The sequence below is a fragment of the Rattus rattus genome, chromosome X (genome assembly GCF_011064425.1).
Source record: "Rattus rattus isolate New Zealand chromosome X, Rrattus_CSIRO_v1, whole genome shotgun sequence".
Lineage (NCBI taxonomy): Eukaryota > Metazoa > Chordata > Mammalia > Rodentia > Muridae > Rattus > Rattus rattus.
The window spans coordinates 128,751,236-128,773,366 of NC_046172.1; the positions used below are offsets into that span (position 1 = coordinate 128,751,236).

Consider the following 22,131-nt stretch of genomic DNA (forward strand, 5'->3'; position numbering starts at 1 on the left):
ACCACTGAGCTAAATCCCCAACCCCAAATTATATCTTATCAATTGGATCAGAAAAAAAAAACAAAACAAAAAACTAAGAACCAGTGAGGCTAGAGAGTGGTTAAAGGAATTCACTGTTCATTGAGAGGCTTCCAAGTTCAGTTCTGTTTTGTTTTTTTTTGGTTGAGACAAGCCTCACTTTTTAGCTCAGACAAGCCTCAAAGTCATATTAATCCTCCTGCCTCAGCCTCCCATGTGCTAGGGCTATAGGGACAAACTTCAATGCCTACCCCAATTTGTTTGCTGGCAGTAAGGTCTCATGAAAACCCTGACCTTGTACTCACCATCTTAAACATCTAGCAGGAGACCCCTAACTAAGGACTGATGTAATAGAAAGCAGAAGCTGGATCTATAATGGGACCATAAACACTGCTCAGAAAAGAACAGCCAGTCTTCCATGGAGAAAAGCTGACAGATCCCAGCCTTCTTCATGCACACCTGTAGTGGTCTTAACTGACAACCACATTCTCAGTCAGTCCCAGTAGCTATCTCAGGAATGGAAAAGCATTTTCAACTTGTCTCAGCACGATGAGTAGCTGTCTTTGTGGGTTCTTCTTTCTTCCACCTTTCTCCATCCTTTTTTCTTCTGCCCTTTCAACCCCTAACACTAGATTAGGGAGATAAAGGACAGAGAGGAAAGAATAGAGGATCCCTGAAAAAAGTCAGGGGCCAAAAAAGGCACGATGTTACACTGCTTCCTGCTGATCAGGGCAATCAAGTTCCTTGGGGCAAGTTTGACCTTTGCCATCAGGATATCTAATTTCTTCTTCTTGTTTCTTCTTAACAAATCAGGACTAACAACAACCAACCAACAACCCACCTATGGAGGCTCTAATATTCATATACTCTCTGAAAGGTCCCCAGAGTTCCAAACATCACACAATCGCAGAAACTAGTTGCAGCTAGCAAAACCGCAATCCTTGCTAGAGCAGGCCTTAAATCATAGTCAGCTGTTGTGGACAATGAAGCAGCCCATATCCCTACATCTGGGATTAAAATGAACACACATTCTTTTTTTTTTTTTTTTGGTTCTTTTTTTTTTTTCCGGAGCTGGGGACCAACCCAGGGCCTTGCACTTGCTAGGCAAGCGCTCTACCACTGAGCTAAATCCCCAACCCCATGAACACACATTCTTATAACATTTCTGTACTTAATCAAAGAAACCAAAATTCCAAAGTTGTCACTATAACAGTGCCATGGAGTTATTCTGACACAGAGTAAAATACATCTTGGTGCACACATTTAATCCCAACATTTGGGAGGCAGAGGTAAATGGATTATTGAGTTTGAGGTCAGCCAGATCTACAGAATGAGTTCCAGGACAGCCAGGGCTACACAGAGAAACTGAGTCTCCTAAAACCAACCAACCAACCAATCCAAACCAAAAAAAGATAATTCAAGGGATTTGTAAAAGCAAAGCAGTTTTTGGAAAACATTTAAATTTATCTTATGAGTATAGATATTTTGCCTTCATATATGTTTGTACACCATGTATGTACCATGGTAGTCAGAGGAGGGTGTCAGATCCCTGGAACTGGAGTTCTAGCGGTTGTGAGCCAACAAGCCTATGCTGGGAATTGAACCCAGGTCTTCTGCTACATGTACTCTAATTAGAGACAGGTTTTATCTCCATAATTATAGCTGTCTTTGACTCACTATGCACAATAGGCTGGCCTCAAACTCACAGATATCTGCCTACTTCTGCCTCCTATGTGCTGGGATTAAAGGCTTTGGTGACCTCTGCCGGCCTGGCAAGACTGGCTTTTTTAAGTCCCCTTATTATGATAAATTCCTGTTGTCTTCTTCTGTAAGCCAGGATTTGCCTTGTTCCCAACTTTCCCATCTCATTGGTTTAGGATACAAAGCTTTATTTAATGAATATTCTGTGGTTTGAGATTTGGGCTCAGTCACATGCTGCTAGCAACTTCCGGAAACTCTCAGAATTCTGAAAACAGCAGGTGTCAGCCCACAGCTGGGGGAGGGGAGGTCCTAACACCTCCTTATCTCTAACTGGGAAAAACTCTAAAAGCACCTCATACTGAAAATGAACCACAATAATTTGTTTATTGCACTAATAAACTCTGGAGAACGATTTAATATTTATTTTACGTGTTTTGTTGTTTTGCCTTACATGTATGTGTGCACCAGGTTTGTGCCTGGTACCCTGAAAGATCAAAAGAGGGTGTTGGATACTCTGAAACTGGAGCTATAAGACAGTTGTGACTTTTTTTTTAAATGTGGAATCATCATCGTAATTCTGAAATACACTCTTCTTGGTCTTATATCACAGCTCCCCCCCCCCATATATGTTTTGTAATGTGGTGGCATGATGTGTCAGGAGGGGGTACCTTATCAGGCTCATGCTGGGGCATGCCCCCCTGAGCCAGCCATAGGATGGGTGTAGTATAAAATGAAATTTATTTTGGGGCATTGGAAGTGGGGTTGAGAATGCAGAGAAAGAAAGGGGACAGAAGGGAAGAGGCAGGCTGGGAACAAGTGGAGGGGGGAGGAGAGAGGAAGGGAGAGAGGGAAGGGGTTTGGGGGGGAGAGAGAGAGGGAAAACAATCCTTTTACAGCAAGCCAGGCTCTTACCTGAATGTTGCTAGGTAACTGTTGGGTGGCACCTAAAAGAAATCCTAACACCCAGAATCTACTTGATTTTTATTTAGAAATGTGGGCTGGGGATGTTGTCAAATGGTAGTTGTCACACCTTTCTTTTGTTTCCTTTAATTCTGCCCTATGCTAGAAACTGAAGCAAGAATTGTGCACTTTCAGGCCAAGTGCTCTACTGCTGATGTTAAATCTCCAACTTTTCTATTTATTTATTTATTTATTTATTTATTTATTTGTTTGTTTGTTTGTTTATTTTTGAGACAGGGTCTCGCTGTGAGCTCTAGATGGCCTGGACTTTGCTATATAAACCTGTATGGCCTTGAACTCACAGAGATCTGCCTGCCTCTACTGACCACCAATCCAAGCTTTTTGTTTTTGAGACAAAATCTTATGTACCTCTTTCTTTTAAATTCTCACCTGTCAACCAACAAGAGACTAATTTAAAATTTTTATGCTGGGCATGAAGGCACACACCTTTAATCCCAGCACTTAGAAGGAAGAGGCAGGCAGATCTTTGAGTTCAAGGCCAGCCTGGTATACACACTGAGTTCAGCCAGGGTTCTTATACAGAGAAATTCTTCTGTCTTTCAAAAACAAAACAAAAAATATATAAAAGAGAGATGTTAATTATATTTGTATGTGTGTGGGTTTGTGTGTGTCTGTGTGCACAGATGGTGCCCATAGAAGCCAGAAGAGGATGTTAGATCCCCAGGAACTGGAGTTACAGATAACAGATAATTGTGAACTGACCTGTGGTTATTAGGAACTGAACCTAGAGCCTCTGCTAGAGCAGCAAGTGCTCTTAGCCTCTGAGTCATCTTCTAGTCCTTCACCAGGTTATTTTAAGTTCATTTATTTGGTTTTTTTAAGTAGTCTTGCCTCAAACTCAGTTCTCAAATAATGAGATTACATGCATGTGCAATTGTTTTGGTTTTTTTTGTTTTGTTTTATGTGGTGTGTGTATATATACCTGTTTATGTGTGCATGGTGTGTGTTTATGTATGTGGAGGCAAGATGTCAACATCAGTTGTTTGCCTCAATTACTCTCCACCTTATTTTACTTATGTAAAAAAACTAAAATTATTTTTTAGTGTTAGGGATTGAACCCAGGATCTCAGTTATGTTAAACACTCACTTTACCACTGATCTTATTCTTTTATCTTTGGGGTTTTGTTGAAATAGGGTTTGATTTAGCTCTGGCTGGCTTGGAACTAGCTGCATAGAGTGAGTGGGCTGACCTCTAACATTTTGTGATCCTCCTGCCTCTGGCTACCAAGTGCTGAGTTTTCAGTCTACCTTGTTTTCCTTCCAGCTTTTTTTTCTTTTCTTTCTTGTTTTGATTTTTGAGAAAGGATCTCACTATTGTAGCCCTGGTTGTCCTTGAACTCACAGAGATCCATCTGCTTCTGCCTCTTGACTTACTGGCATTAAAGGTCTGTGTAGTCATGCCTGGCTTGCAACTTCTTTTTTTTTTTTTTTTTTTTTTCCCCCCGGGGCTGGGGACCGAACCCTGGACCTTGCGCTTCCTAGGCAAACGCTCTACCACTGAGCCAAATCCCCAACCCCGCAACTTCTTTTATAAAGAAAAATAAACAAAATGAACGAGAACTTTGGGCAGACAAATGCTGATGATTAACAAATAACATGAGTCTTTGAACTGAAACTTAAAGAGCAGAAAAGCAAATCTTGTGTTCTTTTCAGCAAGGGAACAAGGTATGTTCATATAAGGAATAGAAGAGCTCTGGGCTGCTTCTACTTGCTTCCCTCATATTCTATGAAGGGTGAGCCTGTATGTGTATGTGTTTAAAAGATTTTTTTATTTACACGTATAGATGTTTTGCTTGCAGGTATATGTGTGTGCAATGTGTGTACCCGATGTCTGTGGAGGCCAGAAAGTGGAAGTCGGATTCCCATGGAAATGGGAGTTAGAGATTGTCAGCTACCATATGGATGGTGGGAACCAAATTTGGGTTCTTGCAAGAACAGCAAGCGTTCTTAACCACTGAGTCTTCTCTCCAGCCTCATATATTATATACTTCAGAGACAGGGTCTCACTGTGTAGTCTTGGTTCTTTTGGAATTTGCTATGAAGCTAGCCTTGAACTTGTAGAGGTATCCTGCAATCCCCCACTTCTGCCACACTTGTTAGGGTTTTCTTCTTTTCTTTTTTTAAAAAGATTTATTTTATGTATATGACTACTCTGTTTTCATGCACACCTGAAGAATCAGATTCCATTATTGATGGTTGTAAGTTACCATGTTGGTGTTGGGAATTGAACTCAGCCATCTCTCCACTGAGCCATCTCTCCAGCCCCTGTTAGGATTTTCGAAATTACTGCAAGAATAAAACATCTCTAGTCTTAGCAAGAAAATGGATTCAGGGACTGGAGAGATGGCTCAGTGGTTAAGAGCACTGACTGCTCTTCCAGAGGTCAATTCCCAGCAACCACATGGTGGTTTACAACCATCTGTAATGGGATCTGGTGTGTCTGAAGACAGCTACACTCTTATACATAAAGTAAATAAATCTTTAAAAAAATAGAAAACGGGAGGTTGGGGATTTAGCTAGTGGTAGAGCTTGTTTAGCAGCGCAAAGGCCCTCGTTCGGTCCCCAGTTCAAAAAATGAAAAAAAAAAAAAAAAAAGAAAGAAAATGGATTCTAATTGGTGGCCAACAAGCCATTCTAAAGAAAAGCTCCTGGCATGCACACAGTACCTCCCATCCACAGACACTTGTACTGACTTCTCAAAAAGGGTATTCCTCAGGAAGATCTACTGGTCATCTCCTGAAAGGCTCAAGCTTTGCTTTCTGGGAAAGACGCTTTAAAAGCACTCATACTTCCTTTCTGGATTTCAGGCTATTCCTATTTCTGTCTTTTGAACCAAAGTGGGGATGGAAAGAAAACTGTTTAATTAAACATTTCAATGCTGTTATAAATTCCCTCACTTGCGAGAGCCTGGAGATAAAGTACCAGACAATTTCATCAACGGATCTTCTGCAGGTAAGAGGGCTGAGCAGCTCTCCCAGGCAGCCTCTGGGAACCTAGCTTTCAATCGGTCATTGTTTTCTAGCCAAAGGCCATCTTTTCTTCTGGCTTATCCTAGAAGAGGAGCGGCCTGTGGGAGGGAAGAGATAGAAATGGAGAGGCTGAAGGAGAGGTATGAGGAGCGAAGGCTGGAGCTGAAAACAGCAGTTCCAGGGCAAGGAAGGGGGATGCCCATAAAGGCCCCAAAGAACGAGGCTTCTCTGTCGTTCTCCTCTTGCCACCTACAGCACCCTACGTTTTTCCTCTAAACAAAGGTATCGGTTTCAAAGACAGCGAGAGAATGGCTCAGTTAAAGCAGGGAACCCATCTTTAAAGAGAGGAAGGAGTACAGGCATTGGGGCTGATACGTTCAGAACCTGGGAAAGGGATGAAATAGCCGCTCTTTGAGACCAGGGCCCTGAACTCTCTCCAGGAGTCCAGGGAAGCTCCTTCTTCAGACAGGACCCTCTTTTTCAGGGATACACCTAGCAGACAGGTCTGCTAGACACCTCGCCATCGGACATATGCGTTATCTGGTCCCAGGGACTCAGGCCCCGCCCTCAGCTCCCTGAGGACCCCTGCCGCTCCCGCCCGCACCCAGTCTCTGCTTCTCCCACGCGCGTGCGCCCCGTTCCCGCACACCTCCCCCGCTGTTGCTGCGGGCGCGCGCGCGGGCGCGCGTTCCCAGTGTCCCGGGCAGGAGCTAGAGACAAGCGACCGGCTGTGGGCCAGGCTCAGAGAGCGCCGTGAGCTAGAGAAGCGGGACCCTGCGAGGCTACAGCTGGCGCGGGCCTGGCCGCCTCTCCACCGGCGGGCCGGGCCGCGTCGCCAAGCCCGGAGGCTGGACTCCCTGGGCTGATAGCCATGGGCGGGAGCCGGAGACGGCAGCGGCAAAGGCAGCGGCAGCGGCCGGTCCGCGGGCGGGGAGTCGTGGCCCACGGCCCCGGGACAGTCCCTGACCGCCCGGCGGGGCGCGCTCCCGCGCCTCCTGGGGTAGGGGGGGCCGTAGCCAGGCAACGCCCGGCGCGCCCGCCCATCCCCCGCCGCCCTTTTTTCCCCTGGCTGGGTGCGCACGAGCATGCCTGTGTCTGGCCTCGGCCAGCAAAGAGTTAAGTCGAGAGGCGTGGAGCTGCCTTCCTCTTGGGGGCGTGCCCCCCTCCCCGCTAGGCGGCTCGGCCCCCCGCGGTAGGGTATGGCCCCGGGCCCAGGCCCGGGACCCGTGGTCCCACGCGCTGACCAGTGAAAGACTCCTTCCTCTTCCCGCTCTCCTCTTTCCCTCGCCGGCCAGCACCATGGGATGTAATATGTGCGTGGTCCAGAAACCGGAGGAGCAATACAAAGTGATGCTTCAGGTAGGGCGCCTGGGCTGCTGGGGCGAGGTGCGCAGCCGAACCTAGGAAAATTGTAAACCCCTAGGGGAAGAGCCAGATGGAGTAAGAGAGGCAGGTGTGGGAGGGCGAGAGGGCTCGAGAGAAAAAGGTAGGAAGCTGATCTCGCCCTCAGACTATGGGTTGCTGGGTGCTGGCGCCCTGTGGGAACCATCCAGGGATGGAAGGAACTGGGTGAAGAAGATAGGTGTTCAAGACACATCAGCTGGCATCCCGAGTGCGTAAAGAGCACAAACCATGTGTCCAGATCAGCCCAGGTGGGAAGTTAAGATTCTGTCCTGGGACAGCGAGGCACGCCGTAGCCCGCGCGGGATGGAGGTTGCATAGCAACGGTTCGGATTTCGGGCACATGCTGCCCTGGTTGGACCCAGAACCAAAGAAGCAGTGAAGTGCCCGCGGAACAGAGGCTGAATCCTGGTCCTGGCAGGCCAGATTCAAAACGTCGTCAATGGAGCTGGGTTTGGGTACCCATTCTCGCATTCACTCTCTAGTCTGACTCAGTCACGACTGTCGATTCCAGGGCCTCAGGCATTTTGGGTGAGTGGGTGACGCCGGGATCGGTGGTGCCCAGCACGTGCTCTGCCTATTGGCATCCTCTTTGACCTATTGGGCCTTGCGGACAAGGAGGGCGTTGAGAGCGACGCGTGCGGGGTGGGAGGAGACACCCTGCTGCCCATTTGCACCTTGAGTCAGCTCCTCAGCCACGAGTGAGGTTTCCTTGCCTGTGCGTGGCGTGACTACGTGAGTGCGTGCCTGTGCCCCGTCTGTGTGTGCGCGGAGGCTCGCCAGCCCCGCGTGTGTATACTTTCTGTGTGTACACCCTGATTTTTACTTCAGTGAAATGTGTCTCTGATGATGTGCACTGAGAAGTACTAGGGCTGAGTGTAGGGAGGGAGTCGGGACCAGGAGCCAAAGTGGGAGCAGACAGGTGAGTCTAGTGACTTGTGCCTCAGCTATTGAACTTGTTGATCAAAACCTGGGAATTAGTGCACGCAGGTGTTGGCTGGGAGAGAACCTGTGGGCTCCTGGATGAATAGAGGAAACACCCATCAAGAACATGGCGGGAGTAGCAGGAGAGATTGTGTCAATCATAGTAGTGTTGAAGTGGCATTGGGAGCCCATCATTTTTGCTGTGATCTTACCTTCTCTGTTAGCAAGAATAGGAGGTAATGGGCAAGAGAGGGTGGGCATAGAGGGCCAGATTGGGGGAGGTCTTGTCCAAGCCTGCTGGCGTTTCTGGTCTCCTCTATTTGATTATGTGTGGTCTCCTGTTATCTGCCGTCAACCAAACCCACCACATGGCTGTTGTTTCTCCTCTCTTGTTCCCACTGTTTGGAGTTCTAACCTGTCCATTGCCACACCTAGTGGAACACCAATCTGGAATGACCTAGCTTGATACTGACAAAATAGGTTCAGCAGAACCCATTGGATTTTAGAACTAGGACTGCTTCCATTTAGGTTTCCATGGGCAGGAAGGCTGAGGTGACCCTACGTGAGAGAGTCCCTGCTGGATTTCTTACTTAAAAGAGAGACCAACCTCTTACAGAAAGAACTTGCCCTCTACTAGGTGGCTGACTAGAAAGCTGGCTGCTGCAGAGCAACCTCCATCCTCTGTGTTCAGCTCCCATGGGACACTACTTTTTAAAAGTTTGGACACAAACTTTCATTTTCTTGGTTCTCCTTGGCCCAATTGGAGACCAGATGGTTTTTAAAGACAGAACAACCTTTCAAACTAAGTAAAAACAAAAGGAATGAACATAGAAACAATATAGGGAAAGCAGTGAAATCTATTAGGTAGCCCAGGTGAGGAGTTATGGGAGATGGATGCTCATATAGGCCTCAAGGAGAGTTTTCTTCAGAGCAGAAGGCAGCTTTTGTCCTGAAAACACTGGTAGTTTCCAGTATCCCTATTCTGCTTCCTGAGATCCTTAAACATGTGTGCTTCCTCCATATTGAGTGCTCTTCTCCCTGTCTCTCTCTCTTATTTCTTTCTTTCTTCCTTCCTTTCCTTTCCCTTCCTTCCTTTCTTCCTTCCTTCTTTTCTTTCTTTCTCTTTCTTTCTTTCTTAAATGTATTTACTTTTATTTTGTGTGCACTGGCATCCAATTTGTATGCATATCTATGTGACAGTGTCAGATCTTGGAGTTACAGATCTTGCATCTATGAAACACCCAGATCTACCACATGGGCACTAGGCCTGAACTTGGGTAGCACCCCTAACTGCTGAACCATCTGTCTAGCCCCTGCCTTGTATCTTTCAAAGTGACTTCATGCATGCATACTCATGACCTCTATGACTTGCCAGTGCAGACTCTGTCACCATGACACACTACAACTTCAAAGAAAATCATAGCTTTATTGACATCAAAATCATAGGCCATATATATCTTTTCTTTTTATAAGCGAGAATCTCTTTTTAAAAGATTTATTTATTATTATGAGTACACTGTAGCTGTCTTCAGACACATCAGAAGAGGGCGTCAGATCTCATTACAGATGGTTGTGAGCCACCATGTGGTTGCTGGGCATTGAATTCAGGACCTCTGGAAGAGAGCAGTCGGTGCTCTTAACCACTGAGCCATCTCTCCAGCCCCAATATATTGTTTCAAGAGTACAATCCAGTGCTTTTGGCTATTGTGGATAATATTACAATGAATATTGGTATGTCTGAATGCCTGCTTTCAATTCTTTTGAGAAACACCTAAAAATGGAGTTGCCGGATTATACAGTAACTTACAGCAGTACAGTCACTTTTCAGTGATAGTGCTATCTAACACTAACACTTGCAACGTGTAAGGGTTCCAATTTCTTCATGGTTGTCCACACTTGTAATTATCTGGTGATAAAATGGCATTTTTTTGTGGACTTGTAAATGCCAGACCAGAGCTCTAGGAGAAGCCTTACTGCCCCCCCCACCCCAAGCTCTAAATGGATTTCCATATCTATTGGCTAAATGCTTAGAGCACCTTTTCTTATGCTTATTGCCCATTTACATATCTGCTTTGCTGAAGTGTCTGTCTTTATGATGGAGTTTTTAGGAAGTTTTAAAATTAGGAAGTGGTCTTCCAATTTTATCTCTTAAAGATTGTTTTGGCATTATTGGGTCCTTTGTTTCTTTCCATGTGAATTTTGGGATCATCTTGTTTTCTGAAAATCATATGGTATTTTGATGGGGTAGCATTAAATCAGATTGTAGAGTATTTATTGCCTAATTATTTGGGCCAAGTCTTTATTTCAAATATGGCTTGTATTTCCTTTTTAAAAAATTTATGCTAGGTTAAACATTTTTGATGTTAGAATTTTATTATTATTTTTAATTGTATGTGAGCATTTTGCCTGCATGAACATGTTTATATCAGGTGCCTGGTTCCCTAAAAGGCCACAGACTGGTAGAACTGGAGGCCCATTTGGAACTGGAATTACAATCATTCATGAGCCATGTGGGTGCTGAGAACTGAAACTGGGTCCTTTGCAGGAGCAGCCAATCCCTTAACTGACAACCCATCTCTCCAGCCCAAGTATTTTATTCTTTTTTTTTTAAAGATTTATTTATCATATACAAATACACTGTAGCTGTCTTCAAATACACCAGAAGAGGGCATCAGATCCCATTACAGATGGTTGTGAGCCACCATGTGGTTGCTGGGAATTGAACTCAGGACCTCTGGAAGAGCAGTTGGGTGCTCTTAACCTCTGAGCCATCTCTCCAGCCCCAAGTATTTTATTCTTTTTGATACTATTGTAAGTGGAATTTTGTTTTAAGGCAGCGTAGCTGTATTCTAGGCTAGTCTAGAACTTACTATGTAGCAGGCTGGGCTTGAACTCATAACAGTCCTCCTGCCTCAAGTCAAGTACATGAGCCAATATGCCAGGCTTGGAGTTGTTTTCTAAGTTTCATTTTGTCTTTGTCATTGCCAAAGCATATAAATACTTTTTTGTTTTTTAGTGGTGGAGGTGGGGAAAAGTGTTCACTTTTCTACCACAAGGAGAAATTAATTTAATTATTAATTAAATTAACAATTTTACTGTGTGTGTCTGAGTATTTTGCCTGCTTGAATATCTGTGTGCTATATTCATTCCTTGCTGTTCCCCTGGCCATCCATCAAATTTCCTGGAACTAGGGTTACAGACAGTTGTGAGCCACAATGTGGATGCTGAGAATCAAATTTGGGTTCTCTGGAAGAGTAACAAATACTTTGAACTGCTGAGCCATTTCTCCATCCCTTGGTATTATTAATAAATAATAATAATATTATTATATTATTATTATCCAGGATCATGTTATGAAGTAGAGGCCCCAAACCTTTGATCTTCCTGCCTCAGTGTTGGAGTCCCAGGTGTGTACCACCACATTGGGCTTAGCAGGTTGAGGAAGTTCCCTTCTGCCCCTAGTTTGTTAAAACTTTTTATAATGAGAGATTGTTATTTTTGATAAATGCTTTTTCTGTTGATATTGAGATGATTATGTAATTTTTGTAAACTATTTGATAAGTTCTCTTACAGGCCCTGTAGTGTAGGGTGTCAGAACTTCAGATTGAATGGAGTGCAGGAGTGAATATGCTTGTGAAATACAATGCTTCCCCCTGATAAAAAGGAAGACTGTATGTTGAGGTAGCAAGGAAAGGTGGACAGATTGGAAACAACATGTATCCGGGACCATGCTACAAAGCACCTTCCCAGAGGTTTTCCCAATGCTTCTGCTTGCCACCCCCATTCTAAATGAGCAGACAGACTCTCTTAGCATGCACTTTTCTAATCAGATCCCAAATTGTACACCCTGGTCTTCCTAAACTTGTTGTTTCTTCTATGATCTTGACATGTTAGCTTGCTTTCCTTCTGGGAACATTATACCCAGCTATTACATTAGGAGGAAGGGTGACTTTAGGAAAGGTCTTGTTATTGTTATTTTGTTTTTTGAGACAGGGTTTCTCTGTGACTTAGTGCTGGCTGTCATGGAACTTGCTCTGTAGACCAGACTGGCCCCGAAATCAGTTTTACCTGCCTCTGCCTCCTGAGTCCTCCTGAGGCTGGACAACCTTTTAGATAGTCTTGGAAGGCTTTTCTTCTAGTATCTGCTTACTAAGTCTCTGTTGTGACAGCCACCGTCCAGGTGTCAGATATGGTAGAGATTGTCCTCCACTGCTCTGCTCAAGAAATTTGGATCTGCCTGCCCACCCTGCATCCTTTCTTGAGGGAGGGAAATCACTGGAGGGAATGAATGGAAAAGGTGTTATTGAATTTTTTTAAAGATTTATTTATTTACTGTACATAAACATACTGTGGGTGTCTTCAGGCACACCAGAAGAGGGTATCATTTTCCGTTACAGATGGTTGTGAGCCACCATGTGGTTGCTAAGAATTGAACCTCTGAAAGAGCAGTCAGTGCTCTTAACCACTGAGCCATTTCTTCAGCCCCTGGGTTATTTAATTTTAACAGCTATCTTTCATACATAGTTAACCTGCTTTGCACCATTATCCCAAGATTTTCTCTTTTATCATTTTAAAAATGTAGGTGCTGAGAATCAAATTTGGGAAGAGCAACAAGTGCTCAGCCATTTCTCCATCCCTTGGTGGTAATAATAATAATAATAATAATAATAATAATAATAATAATAATAATACAGGATCATGTTATGAATTAGAGGCCACAAATTTTTATCACAATATACAAAATGTGTATGATAGGCACAGATCATCCATTAAAATGTGACAGAAACACATTAGCAGTTGTAGGTATGTAGATGTAATATACAGAACCTGTTTTACTTCACATTCCAAATATATGCAGTTACCATATGGTAATCATACCTCAGTAAACTTCAAAACTAAGAATTTCATTTTTATACAGAATATGTGTTTCTGTTCAGCCCTGTGACCTGTGGGTGTATTTCCATGGTCTAATTCCCGTTGCTGTGGTAGTAGGTAAGAGTAGTTCTGACCCCAATTCTTACCTGTGGGCAAGCCCCTGTATGGCTGTGTGCCACAATTTCCCCAGCTGGTATGTATGAGTGAAAGCATTTGTTTATAGTGGATAACTGTATATCTCCTTCATGGTCAACATTGGGTCCCTGGGGTACCAGAGGTAGAAGTAAGTCATTGTTGCTGCAGCTCATTCAATTGTTCCTTAGGCATAGAACAGGACCTGTTTAATATCCAGTGACCAAAGACTCTTACTTTATTCTGAGAGTTTCTCTAATGAGAAAGAAAAGGGAGGAAAAAAACAGAAAAGGGCTCCAAAATTGTGAGGACATATAGCATGCAGGGTGAGTTAGGAGAGGAACAGAGACAACAAACAGTAGAGGCATAATGTGTCTTTTTGCACACAAGGAACAGGTTAAGAAATTGCAGGACTAGATGTCAAAATACTTTCCTTTTCATAATGCATTCTGTGTGATCTTCACTAGTGCTTGGAACAGATAATATTCTGGTTATGGCTAGCTGTGGACCTTGCCCTCAATTTGCCAGGCTGGCAGGAGGTGGTAGGGGGCTTTGGTTCTCGGCCACTAATATTTATTGCGCACAAGAAAACTGAACAAACACCCAAAAGGTATGGTCAGAAAGATGGCTATCGACCTTATAGGGCATTCCTTCTTCCGGTCTGCTTCTCAGGCAGGACTACAAAGTTGTGGAGGGGCAGCTGGCCTCTGAAAAGGCAGAGGGTAGGGGAATCTCAGCCAACTCTGAGCTAGCATTACCCACACTGCTGTTTTGGAGAAGAAAGGTGCTGGAGCCTGGTCAAGTTTCTAAAGAAGTTTTTGTGGAAGAGTCTTCTATGTCTGTCTCTGTTTCTCATTGTATGACCCCCTCCCAGGTTTATCCTTCTGAGTCCCCAGGCCAGACTCTACCCCCCACCAGACAGAGATCCTTGTTCAAATGTAAATACAGATTAAGGGAGGTGGGGGTTAAGTGGGATGGGAGTGGCTGTTTCTGGAGTTTTTATTTCCTTCTCACAAACTGGAAGTTGCTTTCCTGATGATGTAAGGGCTTCAGATAGGAATTTGGAGATCTGTGAAAGCCTCAAGTTATGTCAGTATCAGGAGGAAGTGGTAAGACCTCACCATAGACCTATTAAATCACAAAGCCAGGCCTTAAGAGGCACAATCTATTCTTCTGTGCCATGTGCAGCTGGCTTTCTTTCCACCACCCACATTCCTTTGGAACATACAGGCATCTCTGAAGTTACCACTTCACCAGCTACTCAAAAAGGTCTTACAGGTGCTTCCAGCCCTAGAGAGATGGATAGAAAGAATGGGTACAGAGAGATTGGGAATGGTGAGAAGCCAACACCCTTTCCCAGGTTGGCAGATGTGGGTGGAGTGTGTGCTGTGTCTGTATGTGAAATTAAGTTATTTCATAGCCACCAGTGGAATTCACTTAGGCAAGGGTCAGCTTCTGTTACTGTGAATAAGAAGGATGGGCATATGATACACATATAATCCCAAGATTAGGGAAGCAGAGGCAGGAGGCTGGCTAACCTGGGTTTTATGGTAAGACAGACCCTGTCACAAAGTGCATCTTATAAGAGCGATCCGAAGCCACTACTTAGACTATGTAATGAAGTTGGGCATCTCCAACCTTGGAATACAGTGGAGTAGAAGAGATCACATGGCTGCAATCACATGGCTGATGCTCTTGCCAAAATGATTAACCTGAGTCTCATCACAGAGAACAAGTCAGCAAGTTTAGATTCTGGTATATTGTTCTATAAGGACCCTGCCAAGAGCCCCATATCATGAAAGGTGTAAAAGAAAAACTAGATAGATTGTTTTCAACAAAAGTAGATAAGGGACAAAAGTGATGTATGTTCCTTAATTTGATTCATGATAGAAGAAATTATCAGGACATCATGGTACAATTGGAGATTCAGGAGTGCCAGGTGGGATCTGTGGTAAATTACATGATAAGGTGAATGTAGTGGTACTTTGGGGTTTTCAAATGCTTCTGAAAACCTGTGAGAGCAGATGTACATTCTGGGAAGATCTGGGTAAAGGAAATATGCAAATGTTTATCCTTGGAAGTTGACTGTTTTCTTCAAAACCCAAGCTGGGAAAACATAAATGGGAACTTATATTGAGCCACTGTGGCAGATAAACTCAGAATGTTGAAGACCCACTGTGTTTCCTTGGGATTTCTTTTCACTCTCTTGATCACATTTAGATCTTCCAGTAACATGTCTGAGCCTAGGAAGCTGCTTCCATGTTATCTCCAGTATACCCCAGAAAGCAGAACTGATAGTCCGTGGGAAGTGGAAGCTAACTTTCGGTTTGGTTTCTTTTCTTCCCCAGCCACAGAGTTCTCATCTGAAGAATGGGGAGGGCAGACTGATTGTGGCACTTGGGTTCCCTAGAAATGATGTATTTTCACCAGCTACCCCTTGTGTTATTCATAAGAATGCAAAGGACCATTCTCAAGCCATATAGCAAGTCTCAGGCCTTGCAGGATATCCCAACCTCTTTTGGCCCCACCTCTACCTTGCCTTTCTGGAGACCCCACACTAGTAGGAAGGCAGTCCAGCCCAGTGTGCAACCAGGTCAGGGCAAGCAAGCAGCGCACAGTGCTGGAGGTGCCATTAGGTAGGACCTTACTCTCTGGTGAAGGATTGGTGCTAGGGTCCTCATGCGCCTGCCTCCACCTCCGTGTTGCTGCCGCTGCTGCCGCCGCGCCGCTGCCTCCGCCACGCTCCCTTTGTCTGCAGCTTCAGATTCAGAAGGCGGGGCGAGTACTCCTCAGGCCCCTGCATATCTGCCTCTGCAGCTTGGCCCCATCTTCTCAAGGTCTTGGTTCCTAGTCATTCCCCACCTCTGGCTTTAGGAATTTTTCCTTCAGTAATCATTATTAGCATTAATCCCTACCCCACAAAGTGCCCCTTCACCCCCACCCACCCCCAAAAAACAAACCTCAAAACCAAAGGGAGCAGGTGTCCTGGGTTGTCTATCCACCTGCAAAAGCTTCCAAAAAAGGTTATGCCTACCTAGACTGGGCTTTATGGTCTGTCTTGCTTAGGTCAGTTTCTTCTCCATTTATCTTGTCCCCTCCCAAGTCTGGTTTCTTGTCCTTGATTCTCTCTCTTGATGACTTTATAGCTCTATTTTTCCAACAAGTCAATGTCAAAGGACTCCATTCTTTTTTCCTTTTCCTGGATGCCTCCTTATGATCTCAACTCAAGAACTATTGTGATTAAATTCAGCAACATCTGGGTGTAGCGATGCTGGCCTTTAAGCCCAGCACTCTTGAGTTTTTGGCCAGCCTGGTCTATATAGTGAATTCCAGGACAGGCAGAGGTGTAATAGTGAGACCTTGTCTCAAAAAACAAACCCCAGCAACAATGCTTACAGTATAATCAATTTGCTGGCTCTTGTTTTAGAACTATAGGTGTAATGGGGCGTTGGAGACACTTGTGGATCTCAGGACTTTCAAGCTGCAATGAAGGAAACACACAGCCCTATGTGGTGAACCAGCTTGTAATCTCAGTACTTAGATGGCAAAGAGGAACAGGAGTTTAAAGATAATATCCACTACACAGAGAATACATACGTGATAGGCAAGATCCTGTCTGAAAAGGAAGCAAGCATTTCCATTTCCAGTTAAGACTCAACCCTGGAGTGTCCCTCAGCCTTCTTTTCTTTGTAAGGACATCCCTGGTCTCTGTGGATATCAGCAATAGCTTTCATTTTTATTGTGGTAAAATACACATAATGTAAAATGTGCTATTAGTGATTTTTTTTTTCATCTATTCACAGTGTTCAACCACTAGCACTGTCATTCCAGAGCACATTCATTACTTCCAAAGAAAACGGACCCATTAAACTGCCACTCCTCACTCACCTTCCTTCAGCTCCTGGCAACCATTACACTGTTTTCTGTCCCGATGGATTTGACTGATGGAGATGTTCCATTTCAATGGAATGCCATACACTATGTGCCTTTTGTGTTTGCTTTCTTTTGCTTAATATAAGCCATTTTTAAGGTCTGTGTTTAGGTACATCTCAGCAGTTCCTTTTCCATTTTGTGGTAGAATAATAATCCACTTTCCATGGATCACAACATATTCATCTGTTGGCCCTATCTACTCAGGGGACCCCAGCTGACTTAGAGTCATGTCCATTTGCCATGTAATGTAGTCTTGGATATAACTGTCTGCCCCATCCCTTCACTTCCAATTGTACTGCTTTTTGGTTTTTTTTTTGTTTTGTTTTTGTTTTTGTTTTTTTTTTTTTTGAAACGGTTTCCTTGTGGCTATCTTAGAACTCACTCTGTAGACCTCATACTTAGAGATCTGCCTGCCTGTGCCTCGGATTCCTGGAATTAAAAGTATGGGCCACCACTGCCTGGCCCAATTATACTCTTTTTTTTTTTTCTGGCAACAGAGTTTAGGCTCTTTACTGTCTTGGAATGTCCTTAAAAGGCTCTGTCATTCAACAGGTAACAGAGTAAAAACCCCAGAGTCCTTTCTTTAAAATGAAGAGGAAAGAATGGGATGGAGGAACTATTCAAACTTAGTCTTCTTTCCTTGTGGCTTGAAGTCTCCCCCGCCTCTTCTGCCAAATCCGCCTCTTCCAGTTATACTCTTGAGCATGGGGGTGGGGCACTGTGTTCCAAGCCCTCTGCCTCACAGAGAAGCAGCTGCCACTGGTCTTTGCCTTACTTTTCCACTTTTTTAGTCTAGGGTGGGAGCAGAACTCCTTTCCATCTTCCAGGGGACTTTCCAGGCTTCTACCAGGAATCTCCAGTGCTTTTCCCCTGGGACTATGAGCTACTCTTCTCACAAGATGCCCAATCTGGGTGCCTCTGACAGGACCCCACTTTCTTCACTTATCCTCTATTCACAAAGCACAATCTCAGCATTGGGAAGGTGGAGACAGGCAACAAGGAGGTCAAGGCTTCAAGGCTAGCCTGGACTATTGAGACCCTGTTTGAAAATTAAAAAAAAAAATCTGCTGTAGGTAATTTAAATTTGAATTTGAAATAATAGTATTTGCATTATGCAGGTAGCTGTATAGCATTATAGATTCTTTAAACATTTTGTGGTTGTATATTTAAACAAAAAACTTTTTACATTAAAATTTTTTTTTATTATTTTTTGAGACAGGGTTTTACTGGGTACTTCTGACTAGCCTGGTACTCACTATGTGAATCAGGCTGTCTTTGAACTTACAGAGATCTTCCTGTCTCGGCCTTCTAAATGCTTAAACTAACTGCATGTGCCACTATGTTTAGCTTGGTTGTATATTTAAAAAGTACTTAATTTTCTGATAGGTATATTTTGCCATAATAATAGCACTGATGCAAATATCCTTGCAATTAAATTTGAATAATAGTTCTCTTTACTCAAAGGCCTTTCTAGTTACTTTACAGAAAGTTGACTATTTTATACTTTGAGGTAAAATTCTATTGACTGTGTGTTTGGAGAGGATACTACATCAGGTTGGAATGAGGAGTTCCCAGTGCCATGATGTCTTGAAGTGGCTACTGCGCTTCGAATCCCAGCCAACCAACAAACTGGGGAATGAGAAGACTTGAAATGACTCTGTCACCCAAAGGAAACAGTGGTAGGCCAGGGAGTGGTGTTTCTGGGTGGTAATTGCTGGGGACTTAAGGACAGATCTTAAGATGTTCTGTATCCTCTGTGTATTGCTTTGAGTTCTTCTATTGTTTCAAGAAAGACCTACCTGTCTGTACCCAAAAACCAGTGGTGCTCAGTGTAGGATGAAAGCAAGTGGTGTGAACAACCTGGAGACTTGTAGTTGACACAAACACTCAGCATCAGCTATGGCCAGTGCACACTAAGGCCAACACAGGCCTTGGGGAATGCAAGCAATGAATTGCATTGGTCAATGGGTTTAGAAGTATAGGAAGTGTTGGGAAGTAAAGTATTCTTCTGAATTGTTATAAAGTAGGAAGAATGTACTTGATAAAGTTAACAATTTTTTGTTTTCTGATAATTGCTTCCTTTAGCAAGTGATAATTGCTTCCTTTAGCAAGTGCCACTTTTCTATTACTGGAAACAAAGTAGATTCTTTAACACTGTTCCAAAGGAGAGGAAGGTTTGCATTTAATAAAGGAAATACTTTTTTAATCTCCCACATCCCTCAGTAATAGAGATGCTACTAGGCAATTGCTCTGTTGCTAAACTACAATCCTAGTCCAGAAACTTTTCGGTGTTTGATTTTTTTTCCCTTTGAAACAAAATCTCATGTATTTCAGGCTGCCATCAAACTCACTATTTAGCCTTTTTTAAAAAAAGATTTAATTTATTTTATATATATGAGTACACTGTAGCTGTCGTCAGACACACCAGAAGAGGGCATCAGGTCTCATTACAGATGGTTGTGAGCCACCATGTGGTTGCTGGGATTTGAACTCAGGACCTCTGGAAGAGCAGTCAGTGCTCTTAACCACTGAGTCATCTCTCCAGCCCCACTATTTAGCCTTAAGTGTTAGGATTAAAGGCTAAGTAGGCCCAGCTAGGTTGGAACTCTTGATCCTTCTGCTTCTACTTGATAAGTACTGGCATTTAGAGGTTTGAGTCACCATACCTGGGCTCAGAAGCAATTTCTTTAAAAATATTTTTTAAATTAGCACATATAGTATTAGCTTTCATTACAGAATTTTCAAGAATTCAATGTTCTCTTTTCTCTTTGTTCTCCCCATCTCCCTGTCCTCTTTGTTGTACCCTTCTAACATATGTACCCTTCTGCTTTCGTCATTGTTCATGTGTGCTACTGCCTTCTTCTTTAACACTTTGTTTTCCTCTCATATGTTCCCTCTTTTCTTCTCTCTCTCTCTCTCTCTCTCTCTCTCTCTCTCTCTCTCTCTCTCTCTCTCCCTCTCTCTCTCTCTCTCTCTCAATCTGCCCCCCCCATGTGTGTGTTAGTATTAATGGTCTCGGGGAAGTCCTAGAGAGCTGCTGGTCTTCAGTCCACATTGGAATTTTTGAAGATGTAGGTCATAATGCCAGCAAAGGAGTGTCTCTACATCAGGATAGATAAACTTGCCAATGAATGTGAGAGCAATCAGGCAGCAAGGAAGAAACCTCCTTTGTTCATGGCTTTTTATATGAGCTATCACCAGAAAGTATGGCCCAGGTTTAGGATGGGTTTTCCCATGTCAAATGATCTATCCCGATGTAATCAAGTTAACAACCAAAACTAGCCATTACACCTAATGAGCCAGCCTCCAGCCTCTACTCTTTTTAATTTGTAAGATTTTTTGTGGTGTAAGCAGTTGTGTGTGTTGCACGTACATGTGTATACTGATTTTGTGCCTGTTTGCATGCATGTGGAGGCCAGAGAAGGACACCAGATGTACTTCTTCTATCACTCAACTCTCAGTGAACCAGCCAATTAGTTTCCAGGATCTACCTCCCTTATTCCCCCAGTTCTGGGACTATAGGCACATGCTATCAGCTTTTACATAGGTACTGATCATTTGAGCTCAGAACCTCATGCTTTCAGAGCCATCTCCTCAGCTTTCCTTCATCTTGAGGGAGGGGGTTCTGGTCCTCTTCCTCCTTCACCCCCGCCTCAAGCAAGGTCTGTCTCATGTACCTCAAGCTGGATTCTATATCACTGAAAATAACCTTAAACTCCATGATGCTCTTTCTTCCACCTCCCATTACTGGGATTATAGGAGTGTGCCAATGTGCCTGGCCTTCCACCTTGTTTTTTTATTTTGTTTCAAATTTTATTTTATTTGTGTGAGTGCTTTTGCCCATTTGTATATCTGTGTACCACATGTATAACAGTATCTGTGGAGGCCAGAAGTGTGTATTGAATCCCCTGGGACAGGGATTTCAGATGGTTGTCATCTTCCATGTAGATTCTGAGAATTGAATCAAGGTCCTTTGAAAGAGCAGTGTTCTTTTGTTTTGTTTTGTTTTCAATCAGTGTTCTTAGCCACTGAGCTATCTCTCTAGCCCTCTACCTCAGTTTTTTTTTTTCCTAGAGCTGAGGACTGAACCCAGAGCCTTGCGCTTGCTAGGCAAGCGCTCTATCACTGAGCTAAATCCCCAACCCCTCCACCTCAGTTTTTGAGACAGGATTTCATCTGGCTTGATATTCAACTGTTGATTTAACTATGCAAACTTGTCAGTGAACCCCAGGCCAGCCTCCTATCTCACCTCCTCAGCTCTGGGATTACAAGTGTACACTCTCCAGCATTTTTTTTTTTTTTTTTTTTTAAACTATTTTATTTATTTATTATGTATAAGTACACTATAGCTGTCTTCAGATACACCAGAAGAGGGCATCAGATCTCTTTACAGATGGTTGTGAGCCACCATGTGGTTGCTGGGAATTGAATTCAGGACCTCTGGAAAAGCTGTCAGTGCTCTTAACCACTGAGCCATCTCTCTAGACCGGCTCCCATAGCTTTCTTTTTTTTTTTTTTTTTGGAGCTAGGGACCGAACCCAGGGCCTTGCGCTTCCTTGGCAAGGCGCTCTACCCCTGGCTAAATCCCCAACCCCCTTTTTTTTTTTTTTTTTTTTTTTTTTTTTTTTTTTTTTTTTTTCGGAGCTGGGGACTGAACCCAGGGCCTTGCGCTTGCTAGGCAAGCGCTCTACCACTGAGCTAAATCCCCAACCCCCTCCCATAGCTTTCTTAATATACTTTCTTGTTATACCAAGAACTATCAGCTCGGGGTAGCATTGTCCCCTGTGGGATGGGCCCACCTGCATCAATCATAAGTGAAAGAAATATGCTATAGGCTTGCCCAAAGACCAATCTGGTAAATGATTTCAACTTCTGTCATGTTGACAAAAAATAAACAGTATTCTAGTGATTGAACTAGAGGCTGTCAAAGTTATGTGGCAAGCACTTTCAGACTGAGCAATCTCCCCAGCCTTTGTGGCCCATCCCAGTGAGGCATGTTGTGTAGCCTTTATATTGCATAATTTTGGATAGGTTCTTTACTGTGCTGTCAGGTATCCATTCAACCCACTTGCCTTCCTATTTCCCATAGCAGTTTGGGTAACAGACAGGTTAGTTGTTTTAACAATGGAACATTACTTCCTTAGCTTACATGATGTTGCAGAATGAAAGGCAAGAAGTGACAAGCACATGTTGAAGA

General features: G+C 43.7%; 1 protein-coding gene across 4 annotated transcripts in view; it reads left to right on the top strand.

The window, feature by feature from the left end:
• Positions 1-6,352: 6,352 nt before the first annotated feature.
• Positions 6,353-22,131, top strand: part of Pdzd4 (PDZ domain containing 4) — a 30,501-nt gene continuing 14,722 nt past the window's right edge. For 2 of the 4 annotated variants that reach the window (XM_032890281.1, XM_032890283.1), the window contains exon 1: positions 6,353-7,028. In XM_032890281.1, the coding sequence (XP_032746172.1) occupies positions 6,969-7,028 (60 nt within the window). In that variant the 5' untranslated portion in view covers positions 6,353-6,968. The remainder of the gene's footprint in view (positions 7,029-22,131) is intronic. The other 2 variants (XM_032890282.1, XM_032890284.1) reach the window with 2 other exon arrangements.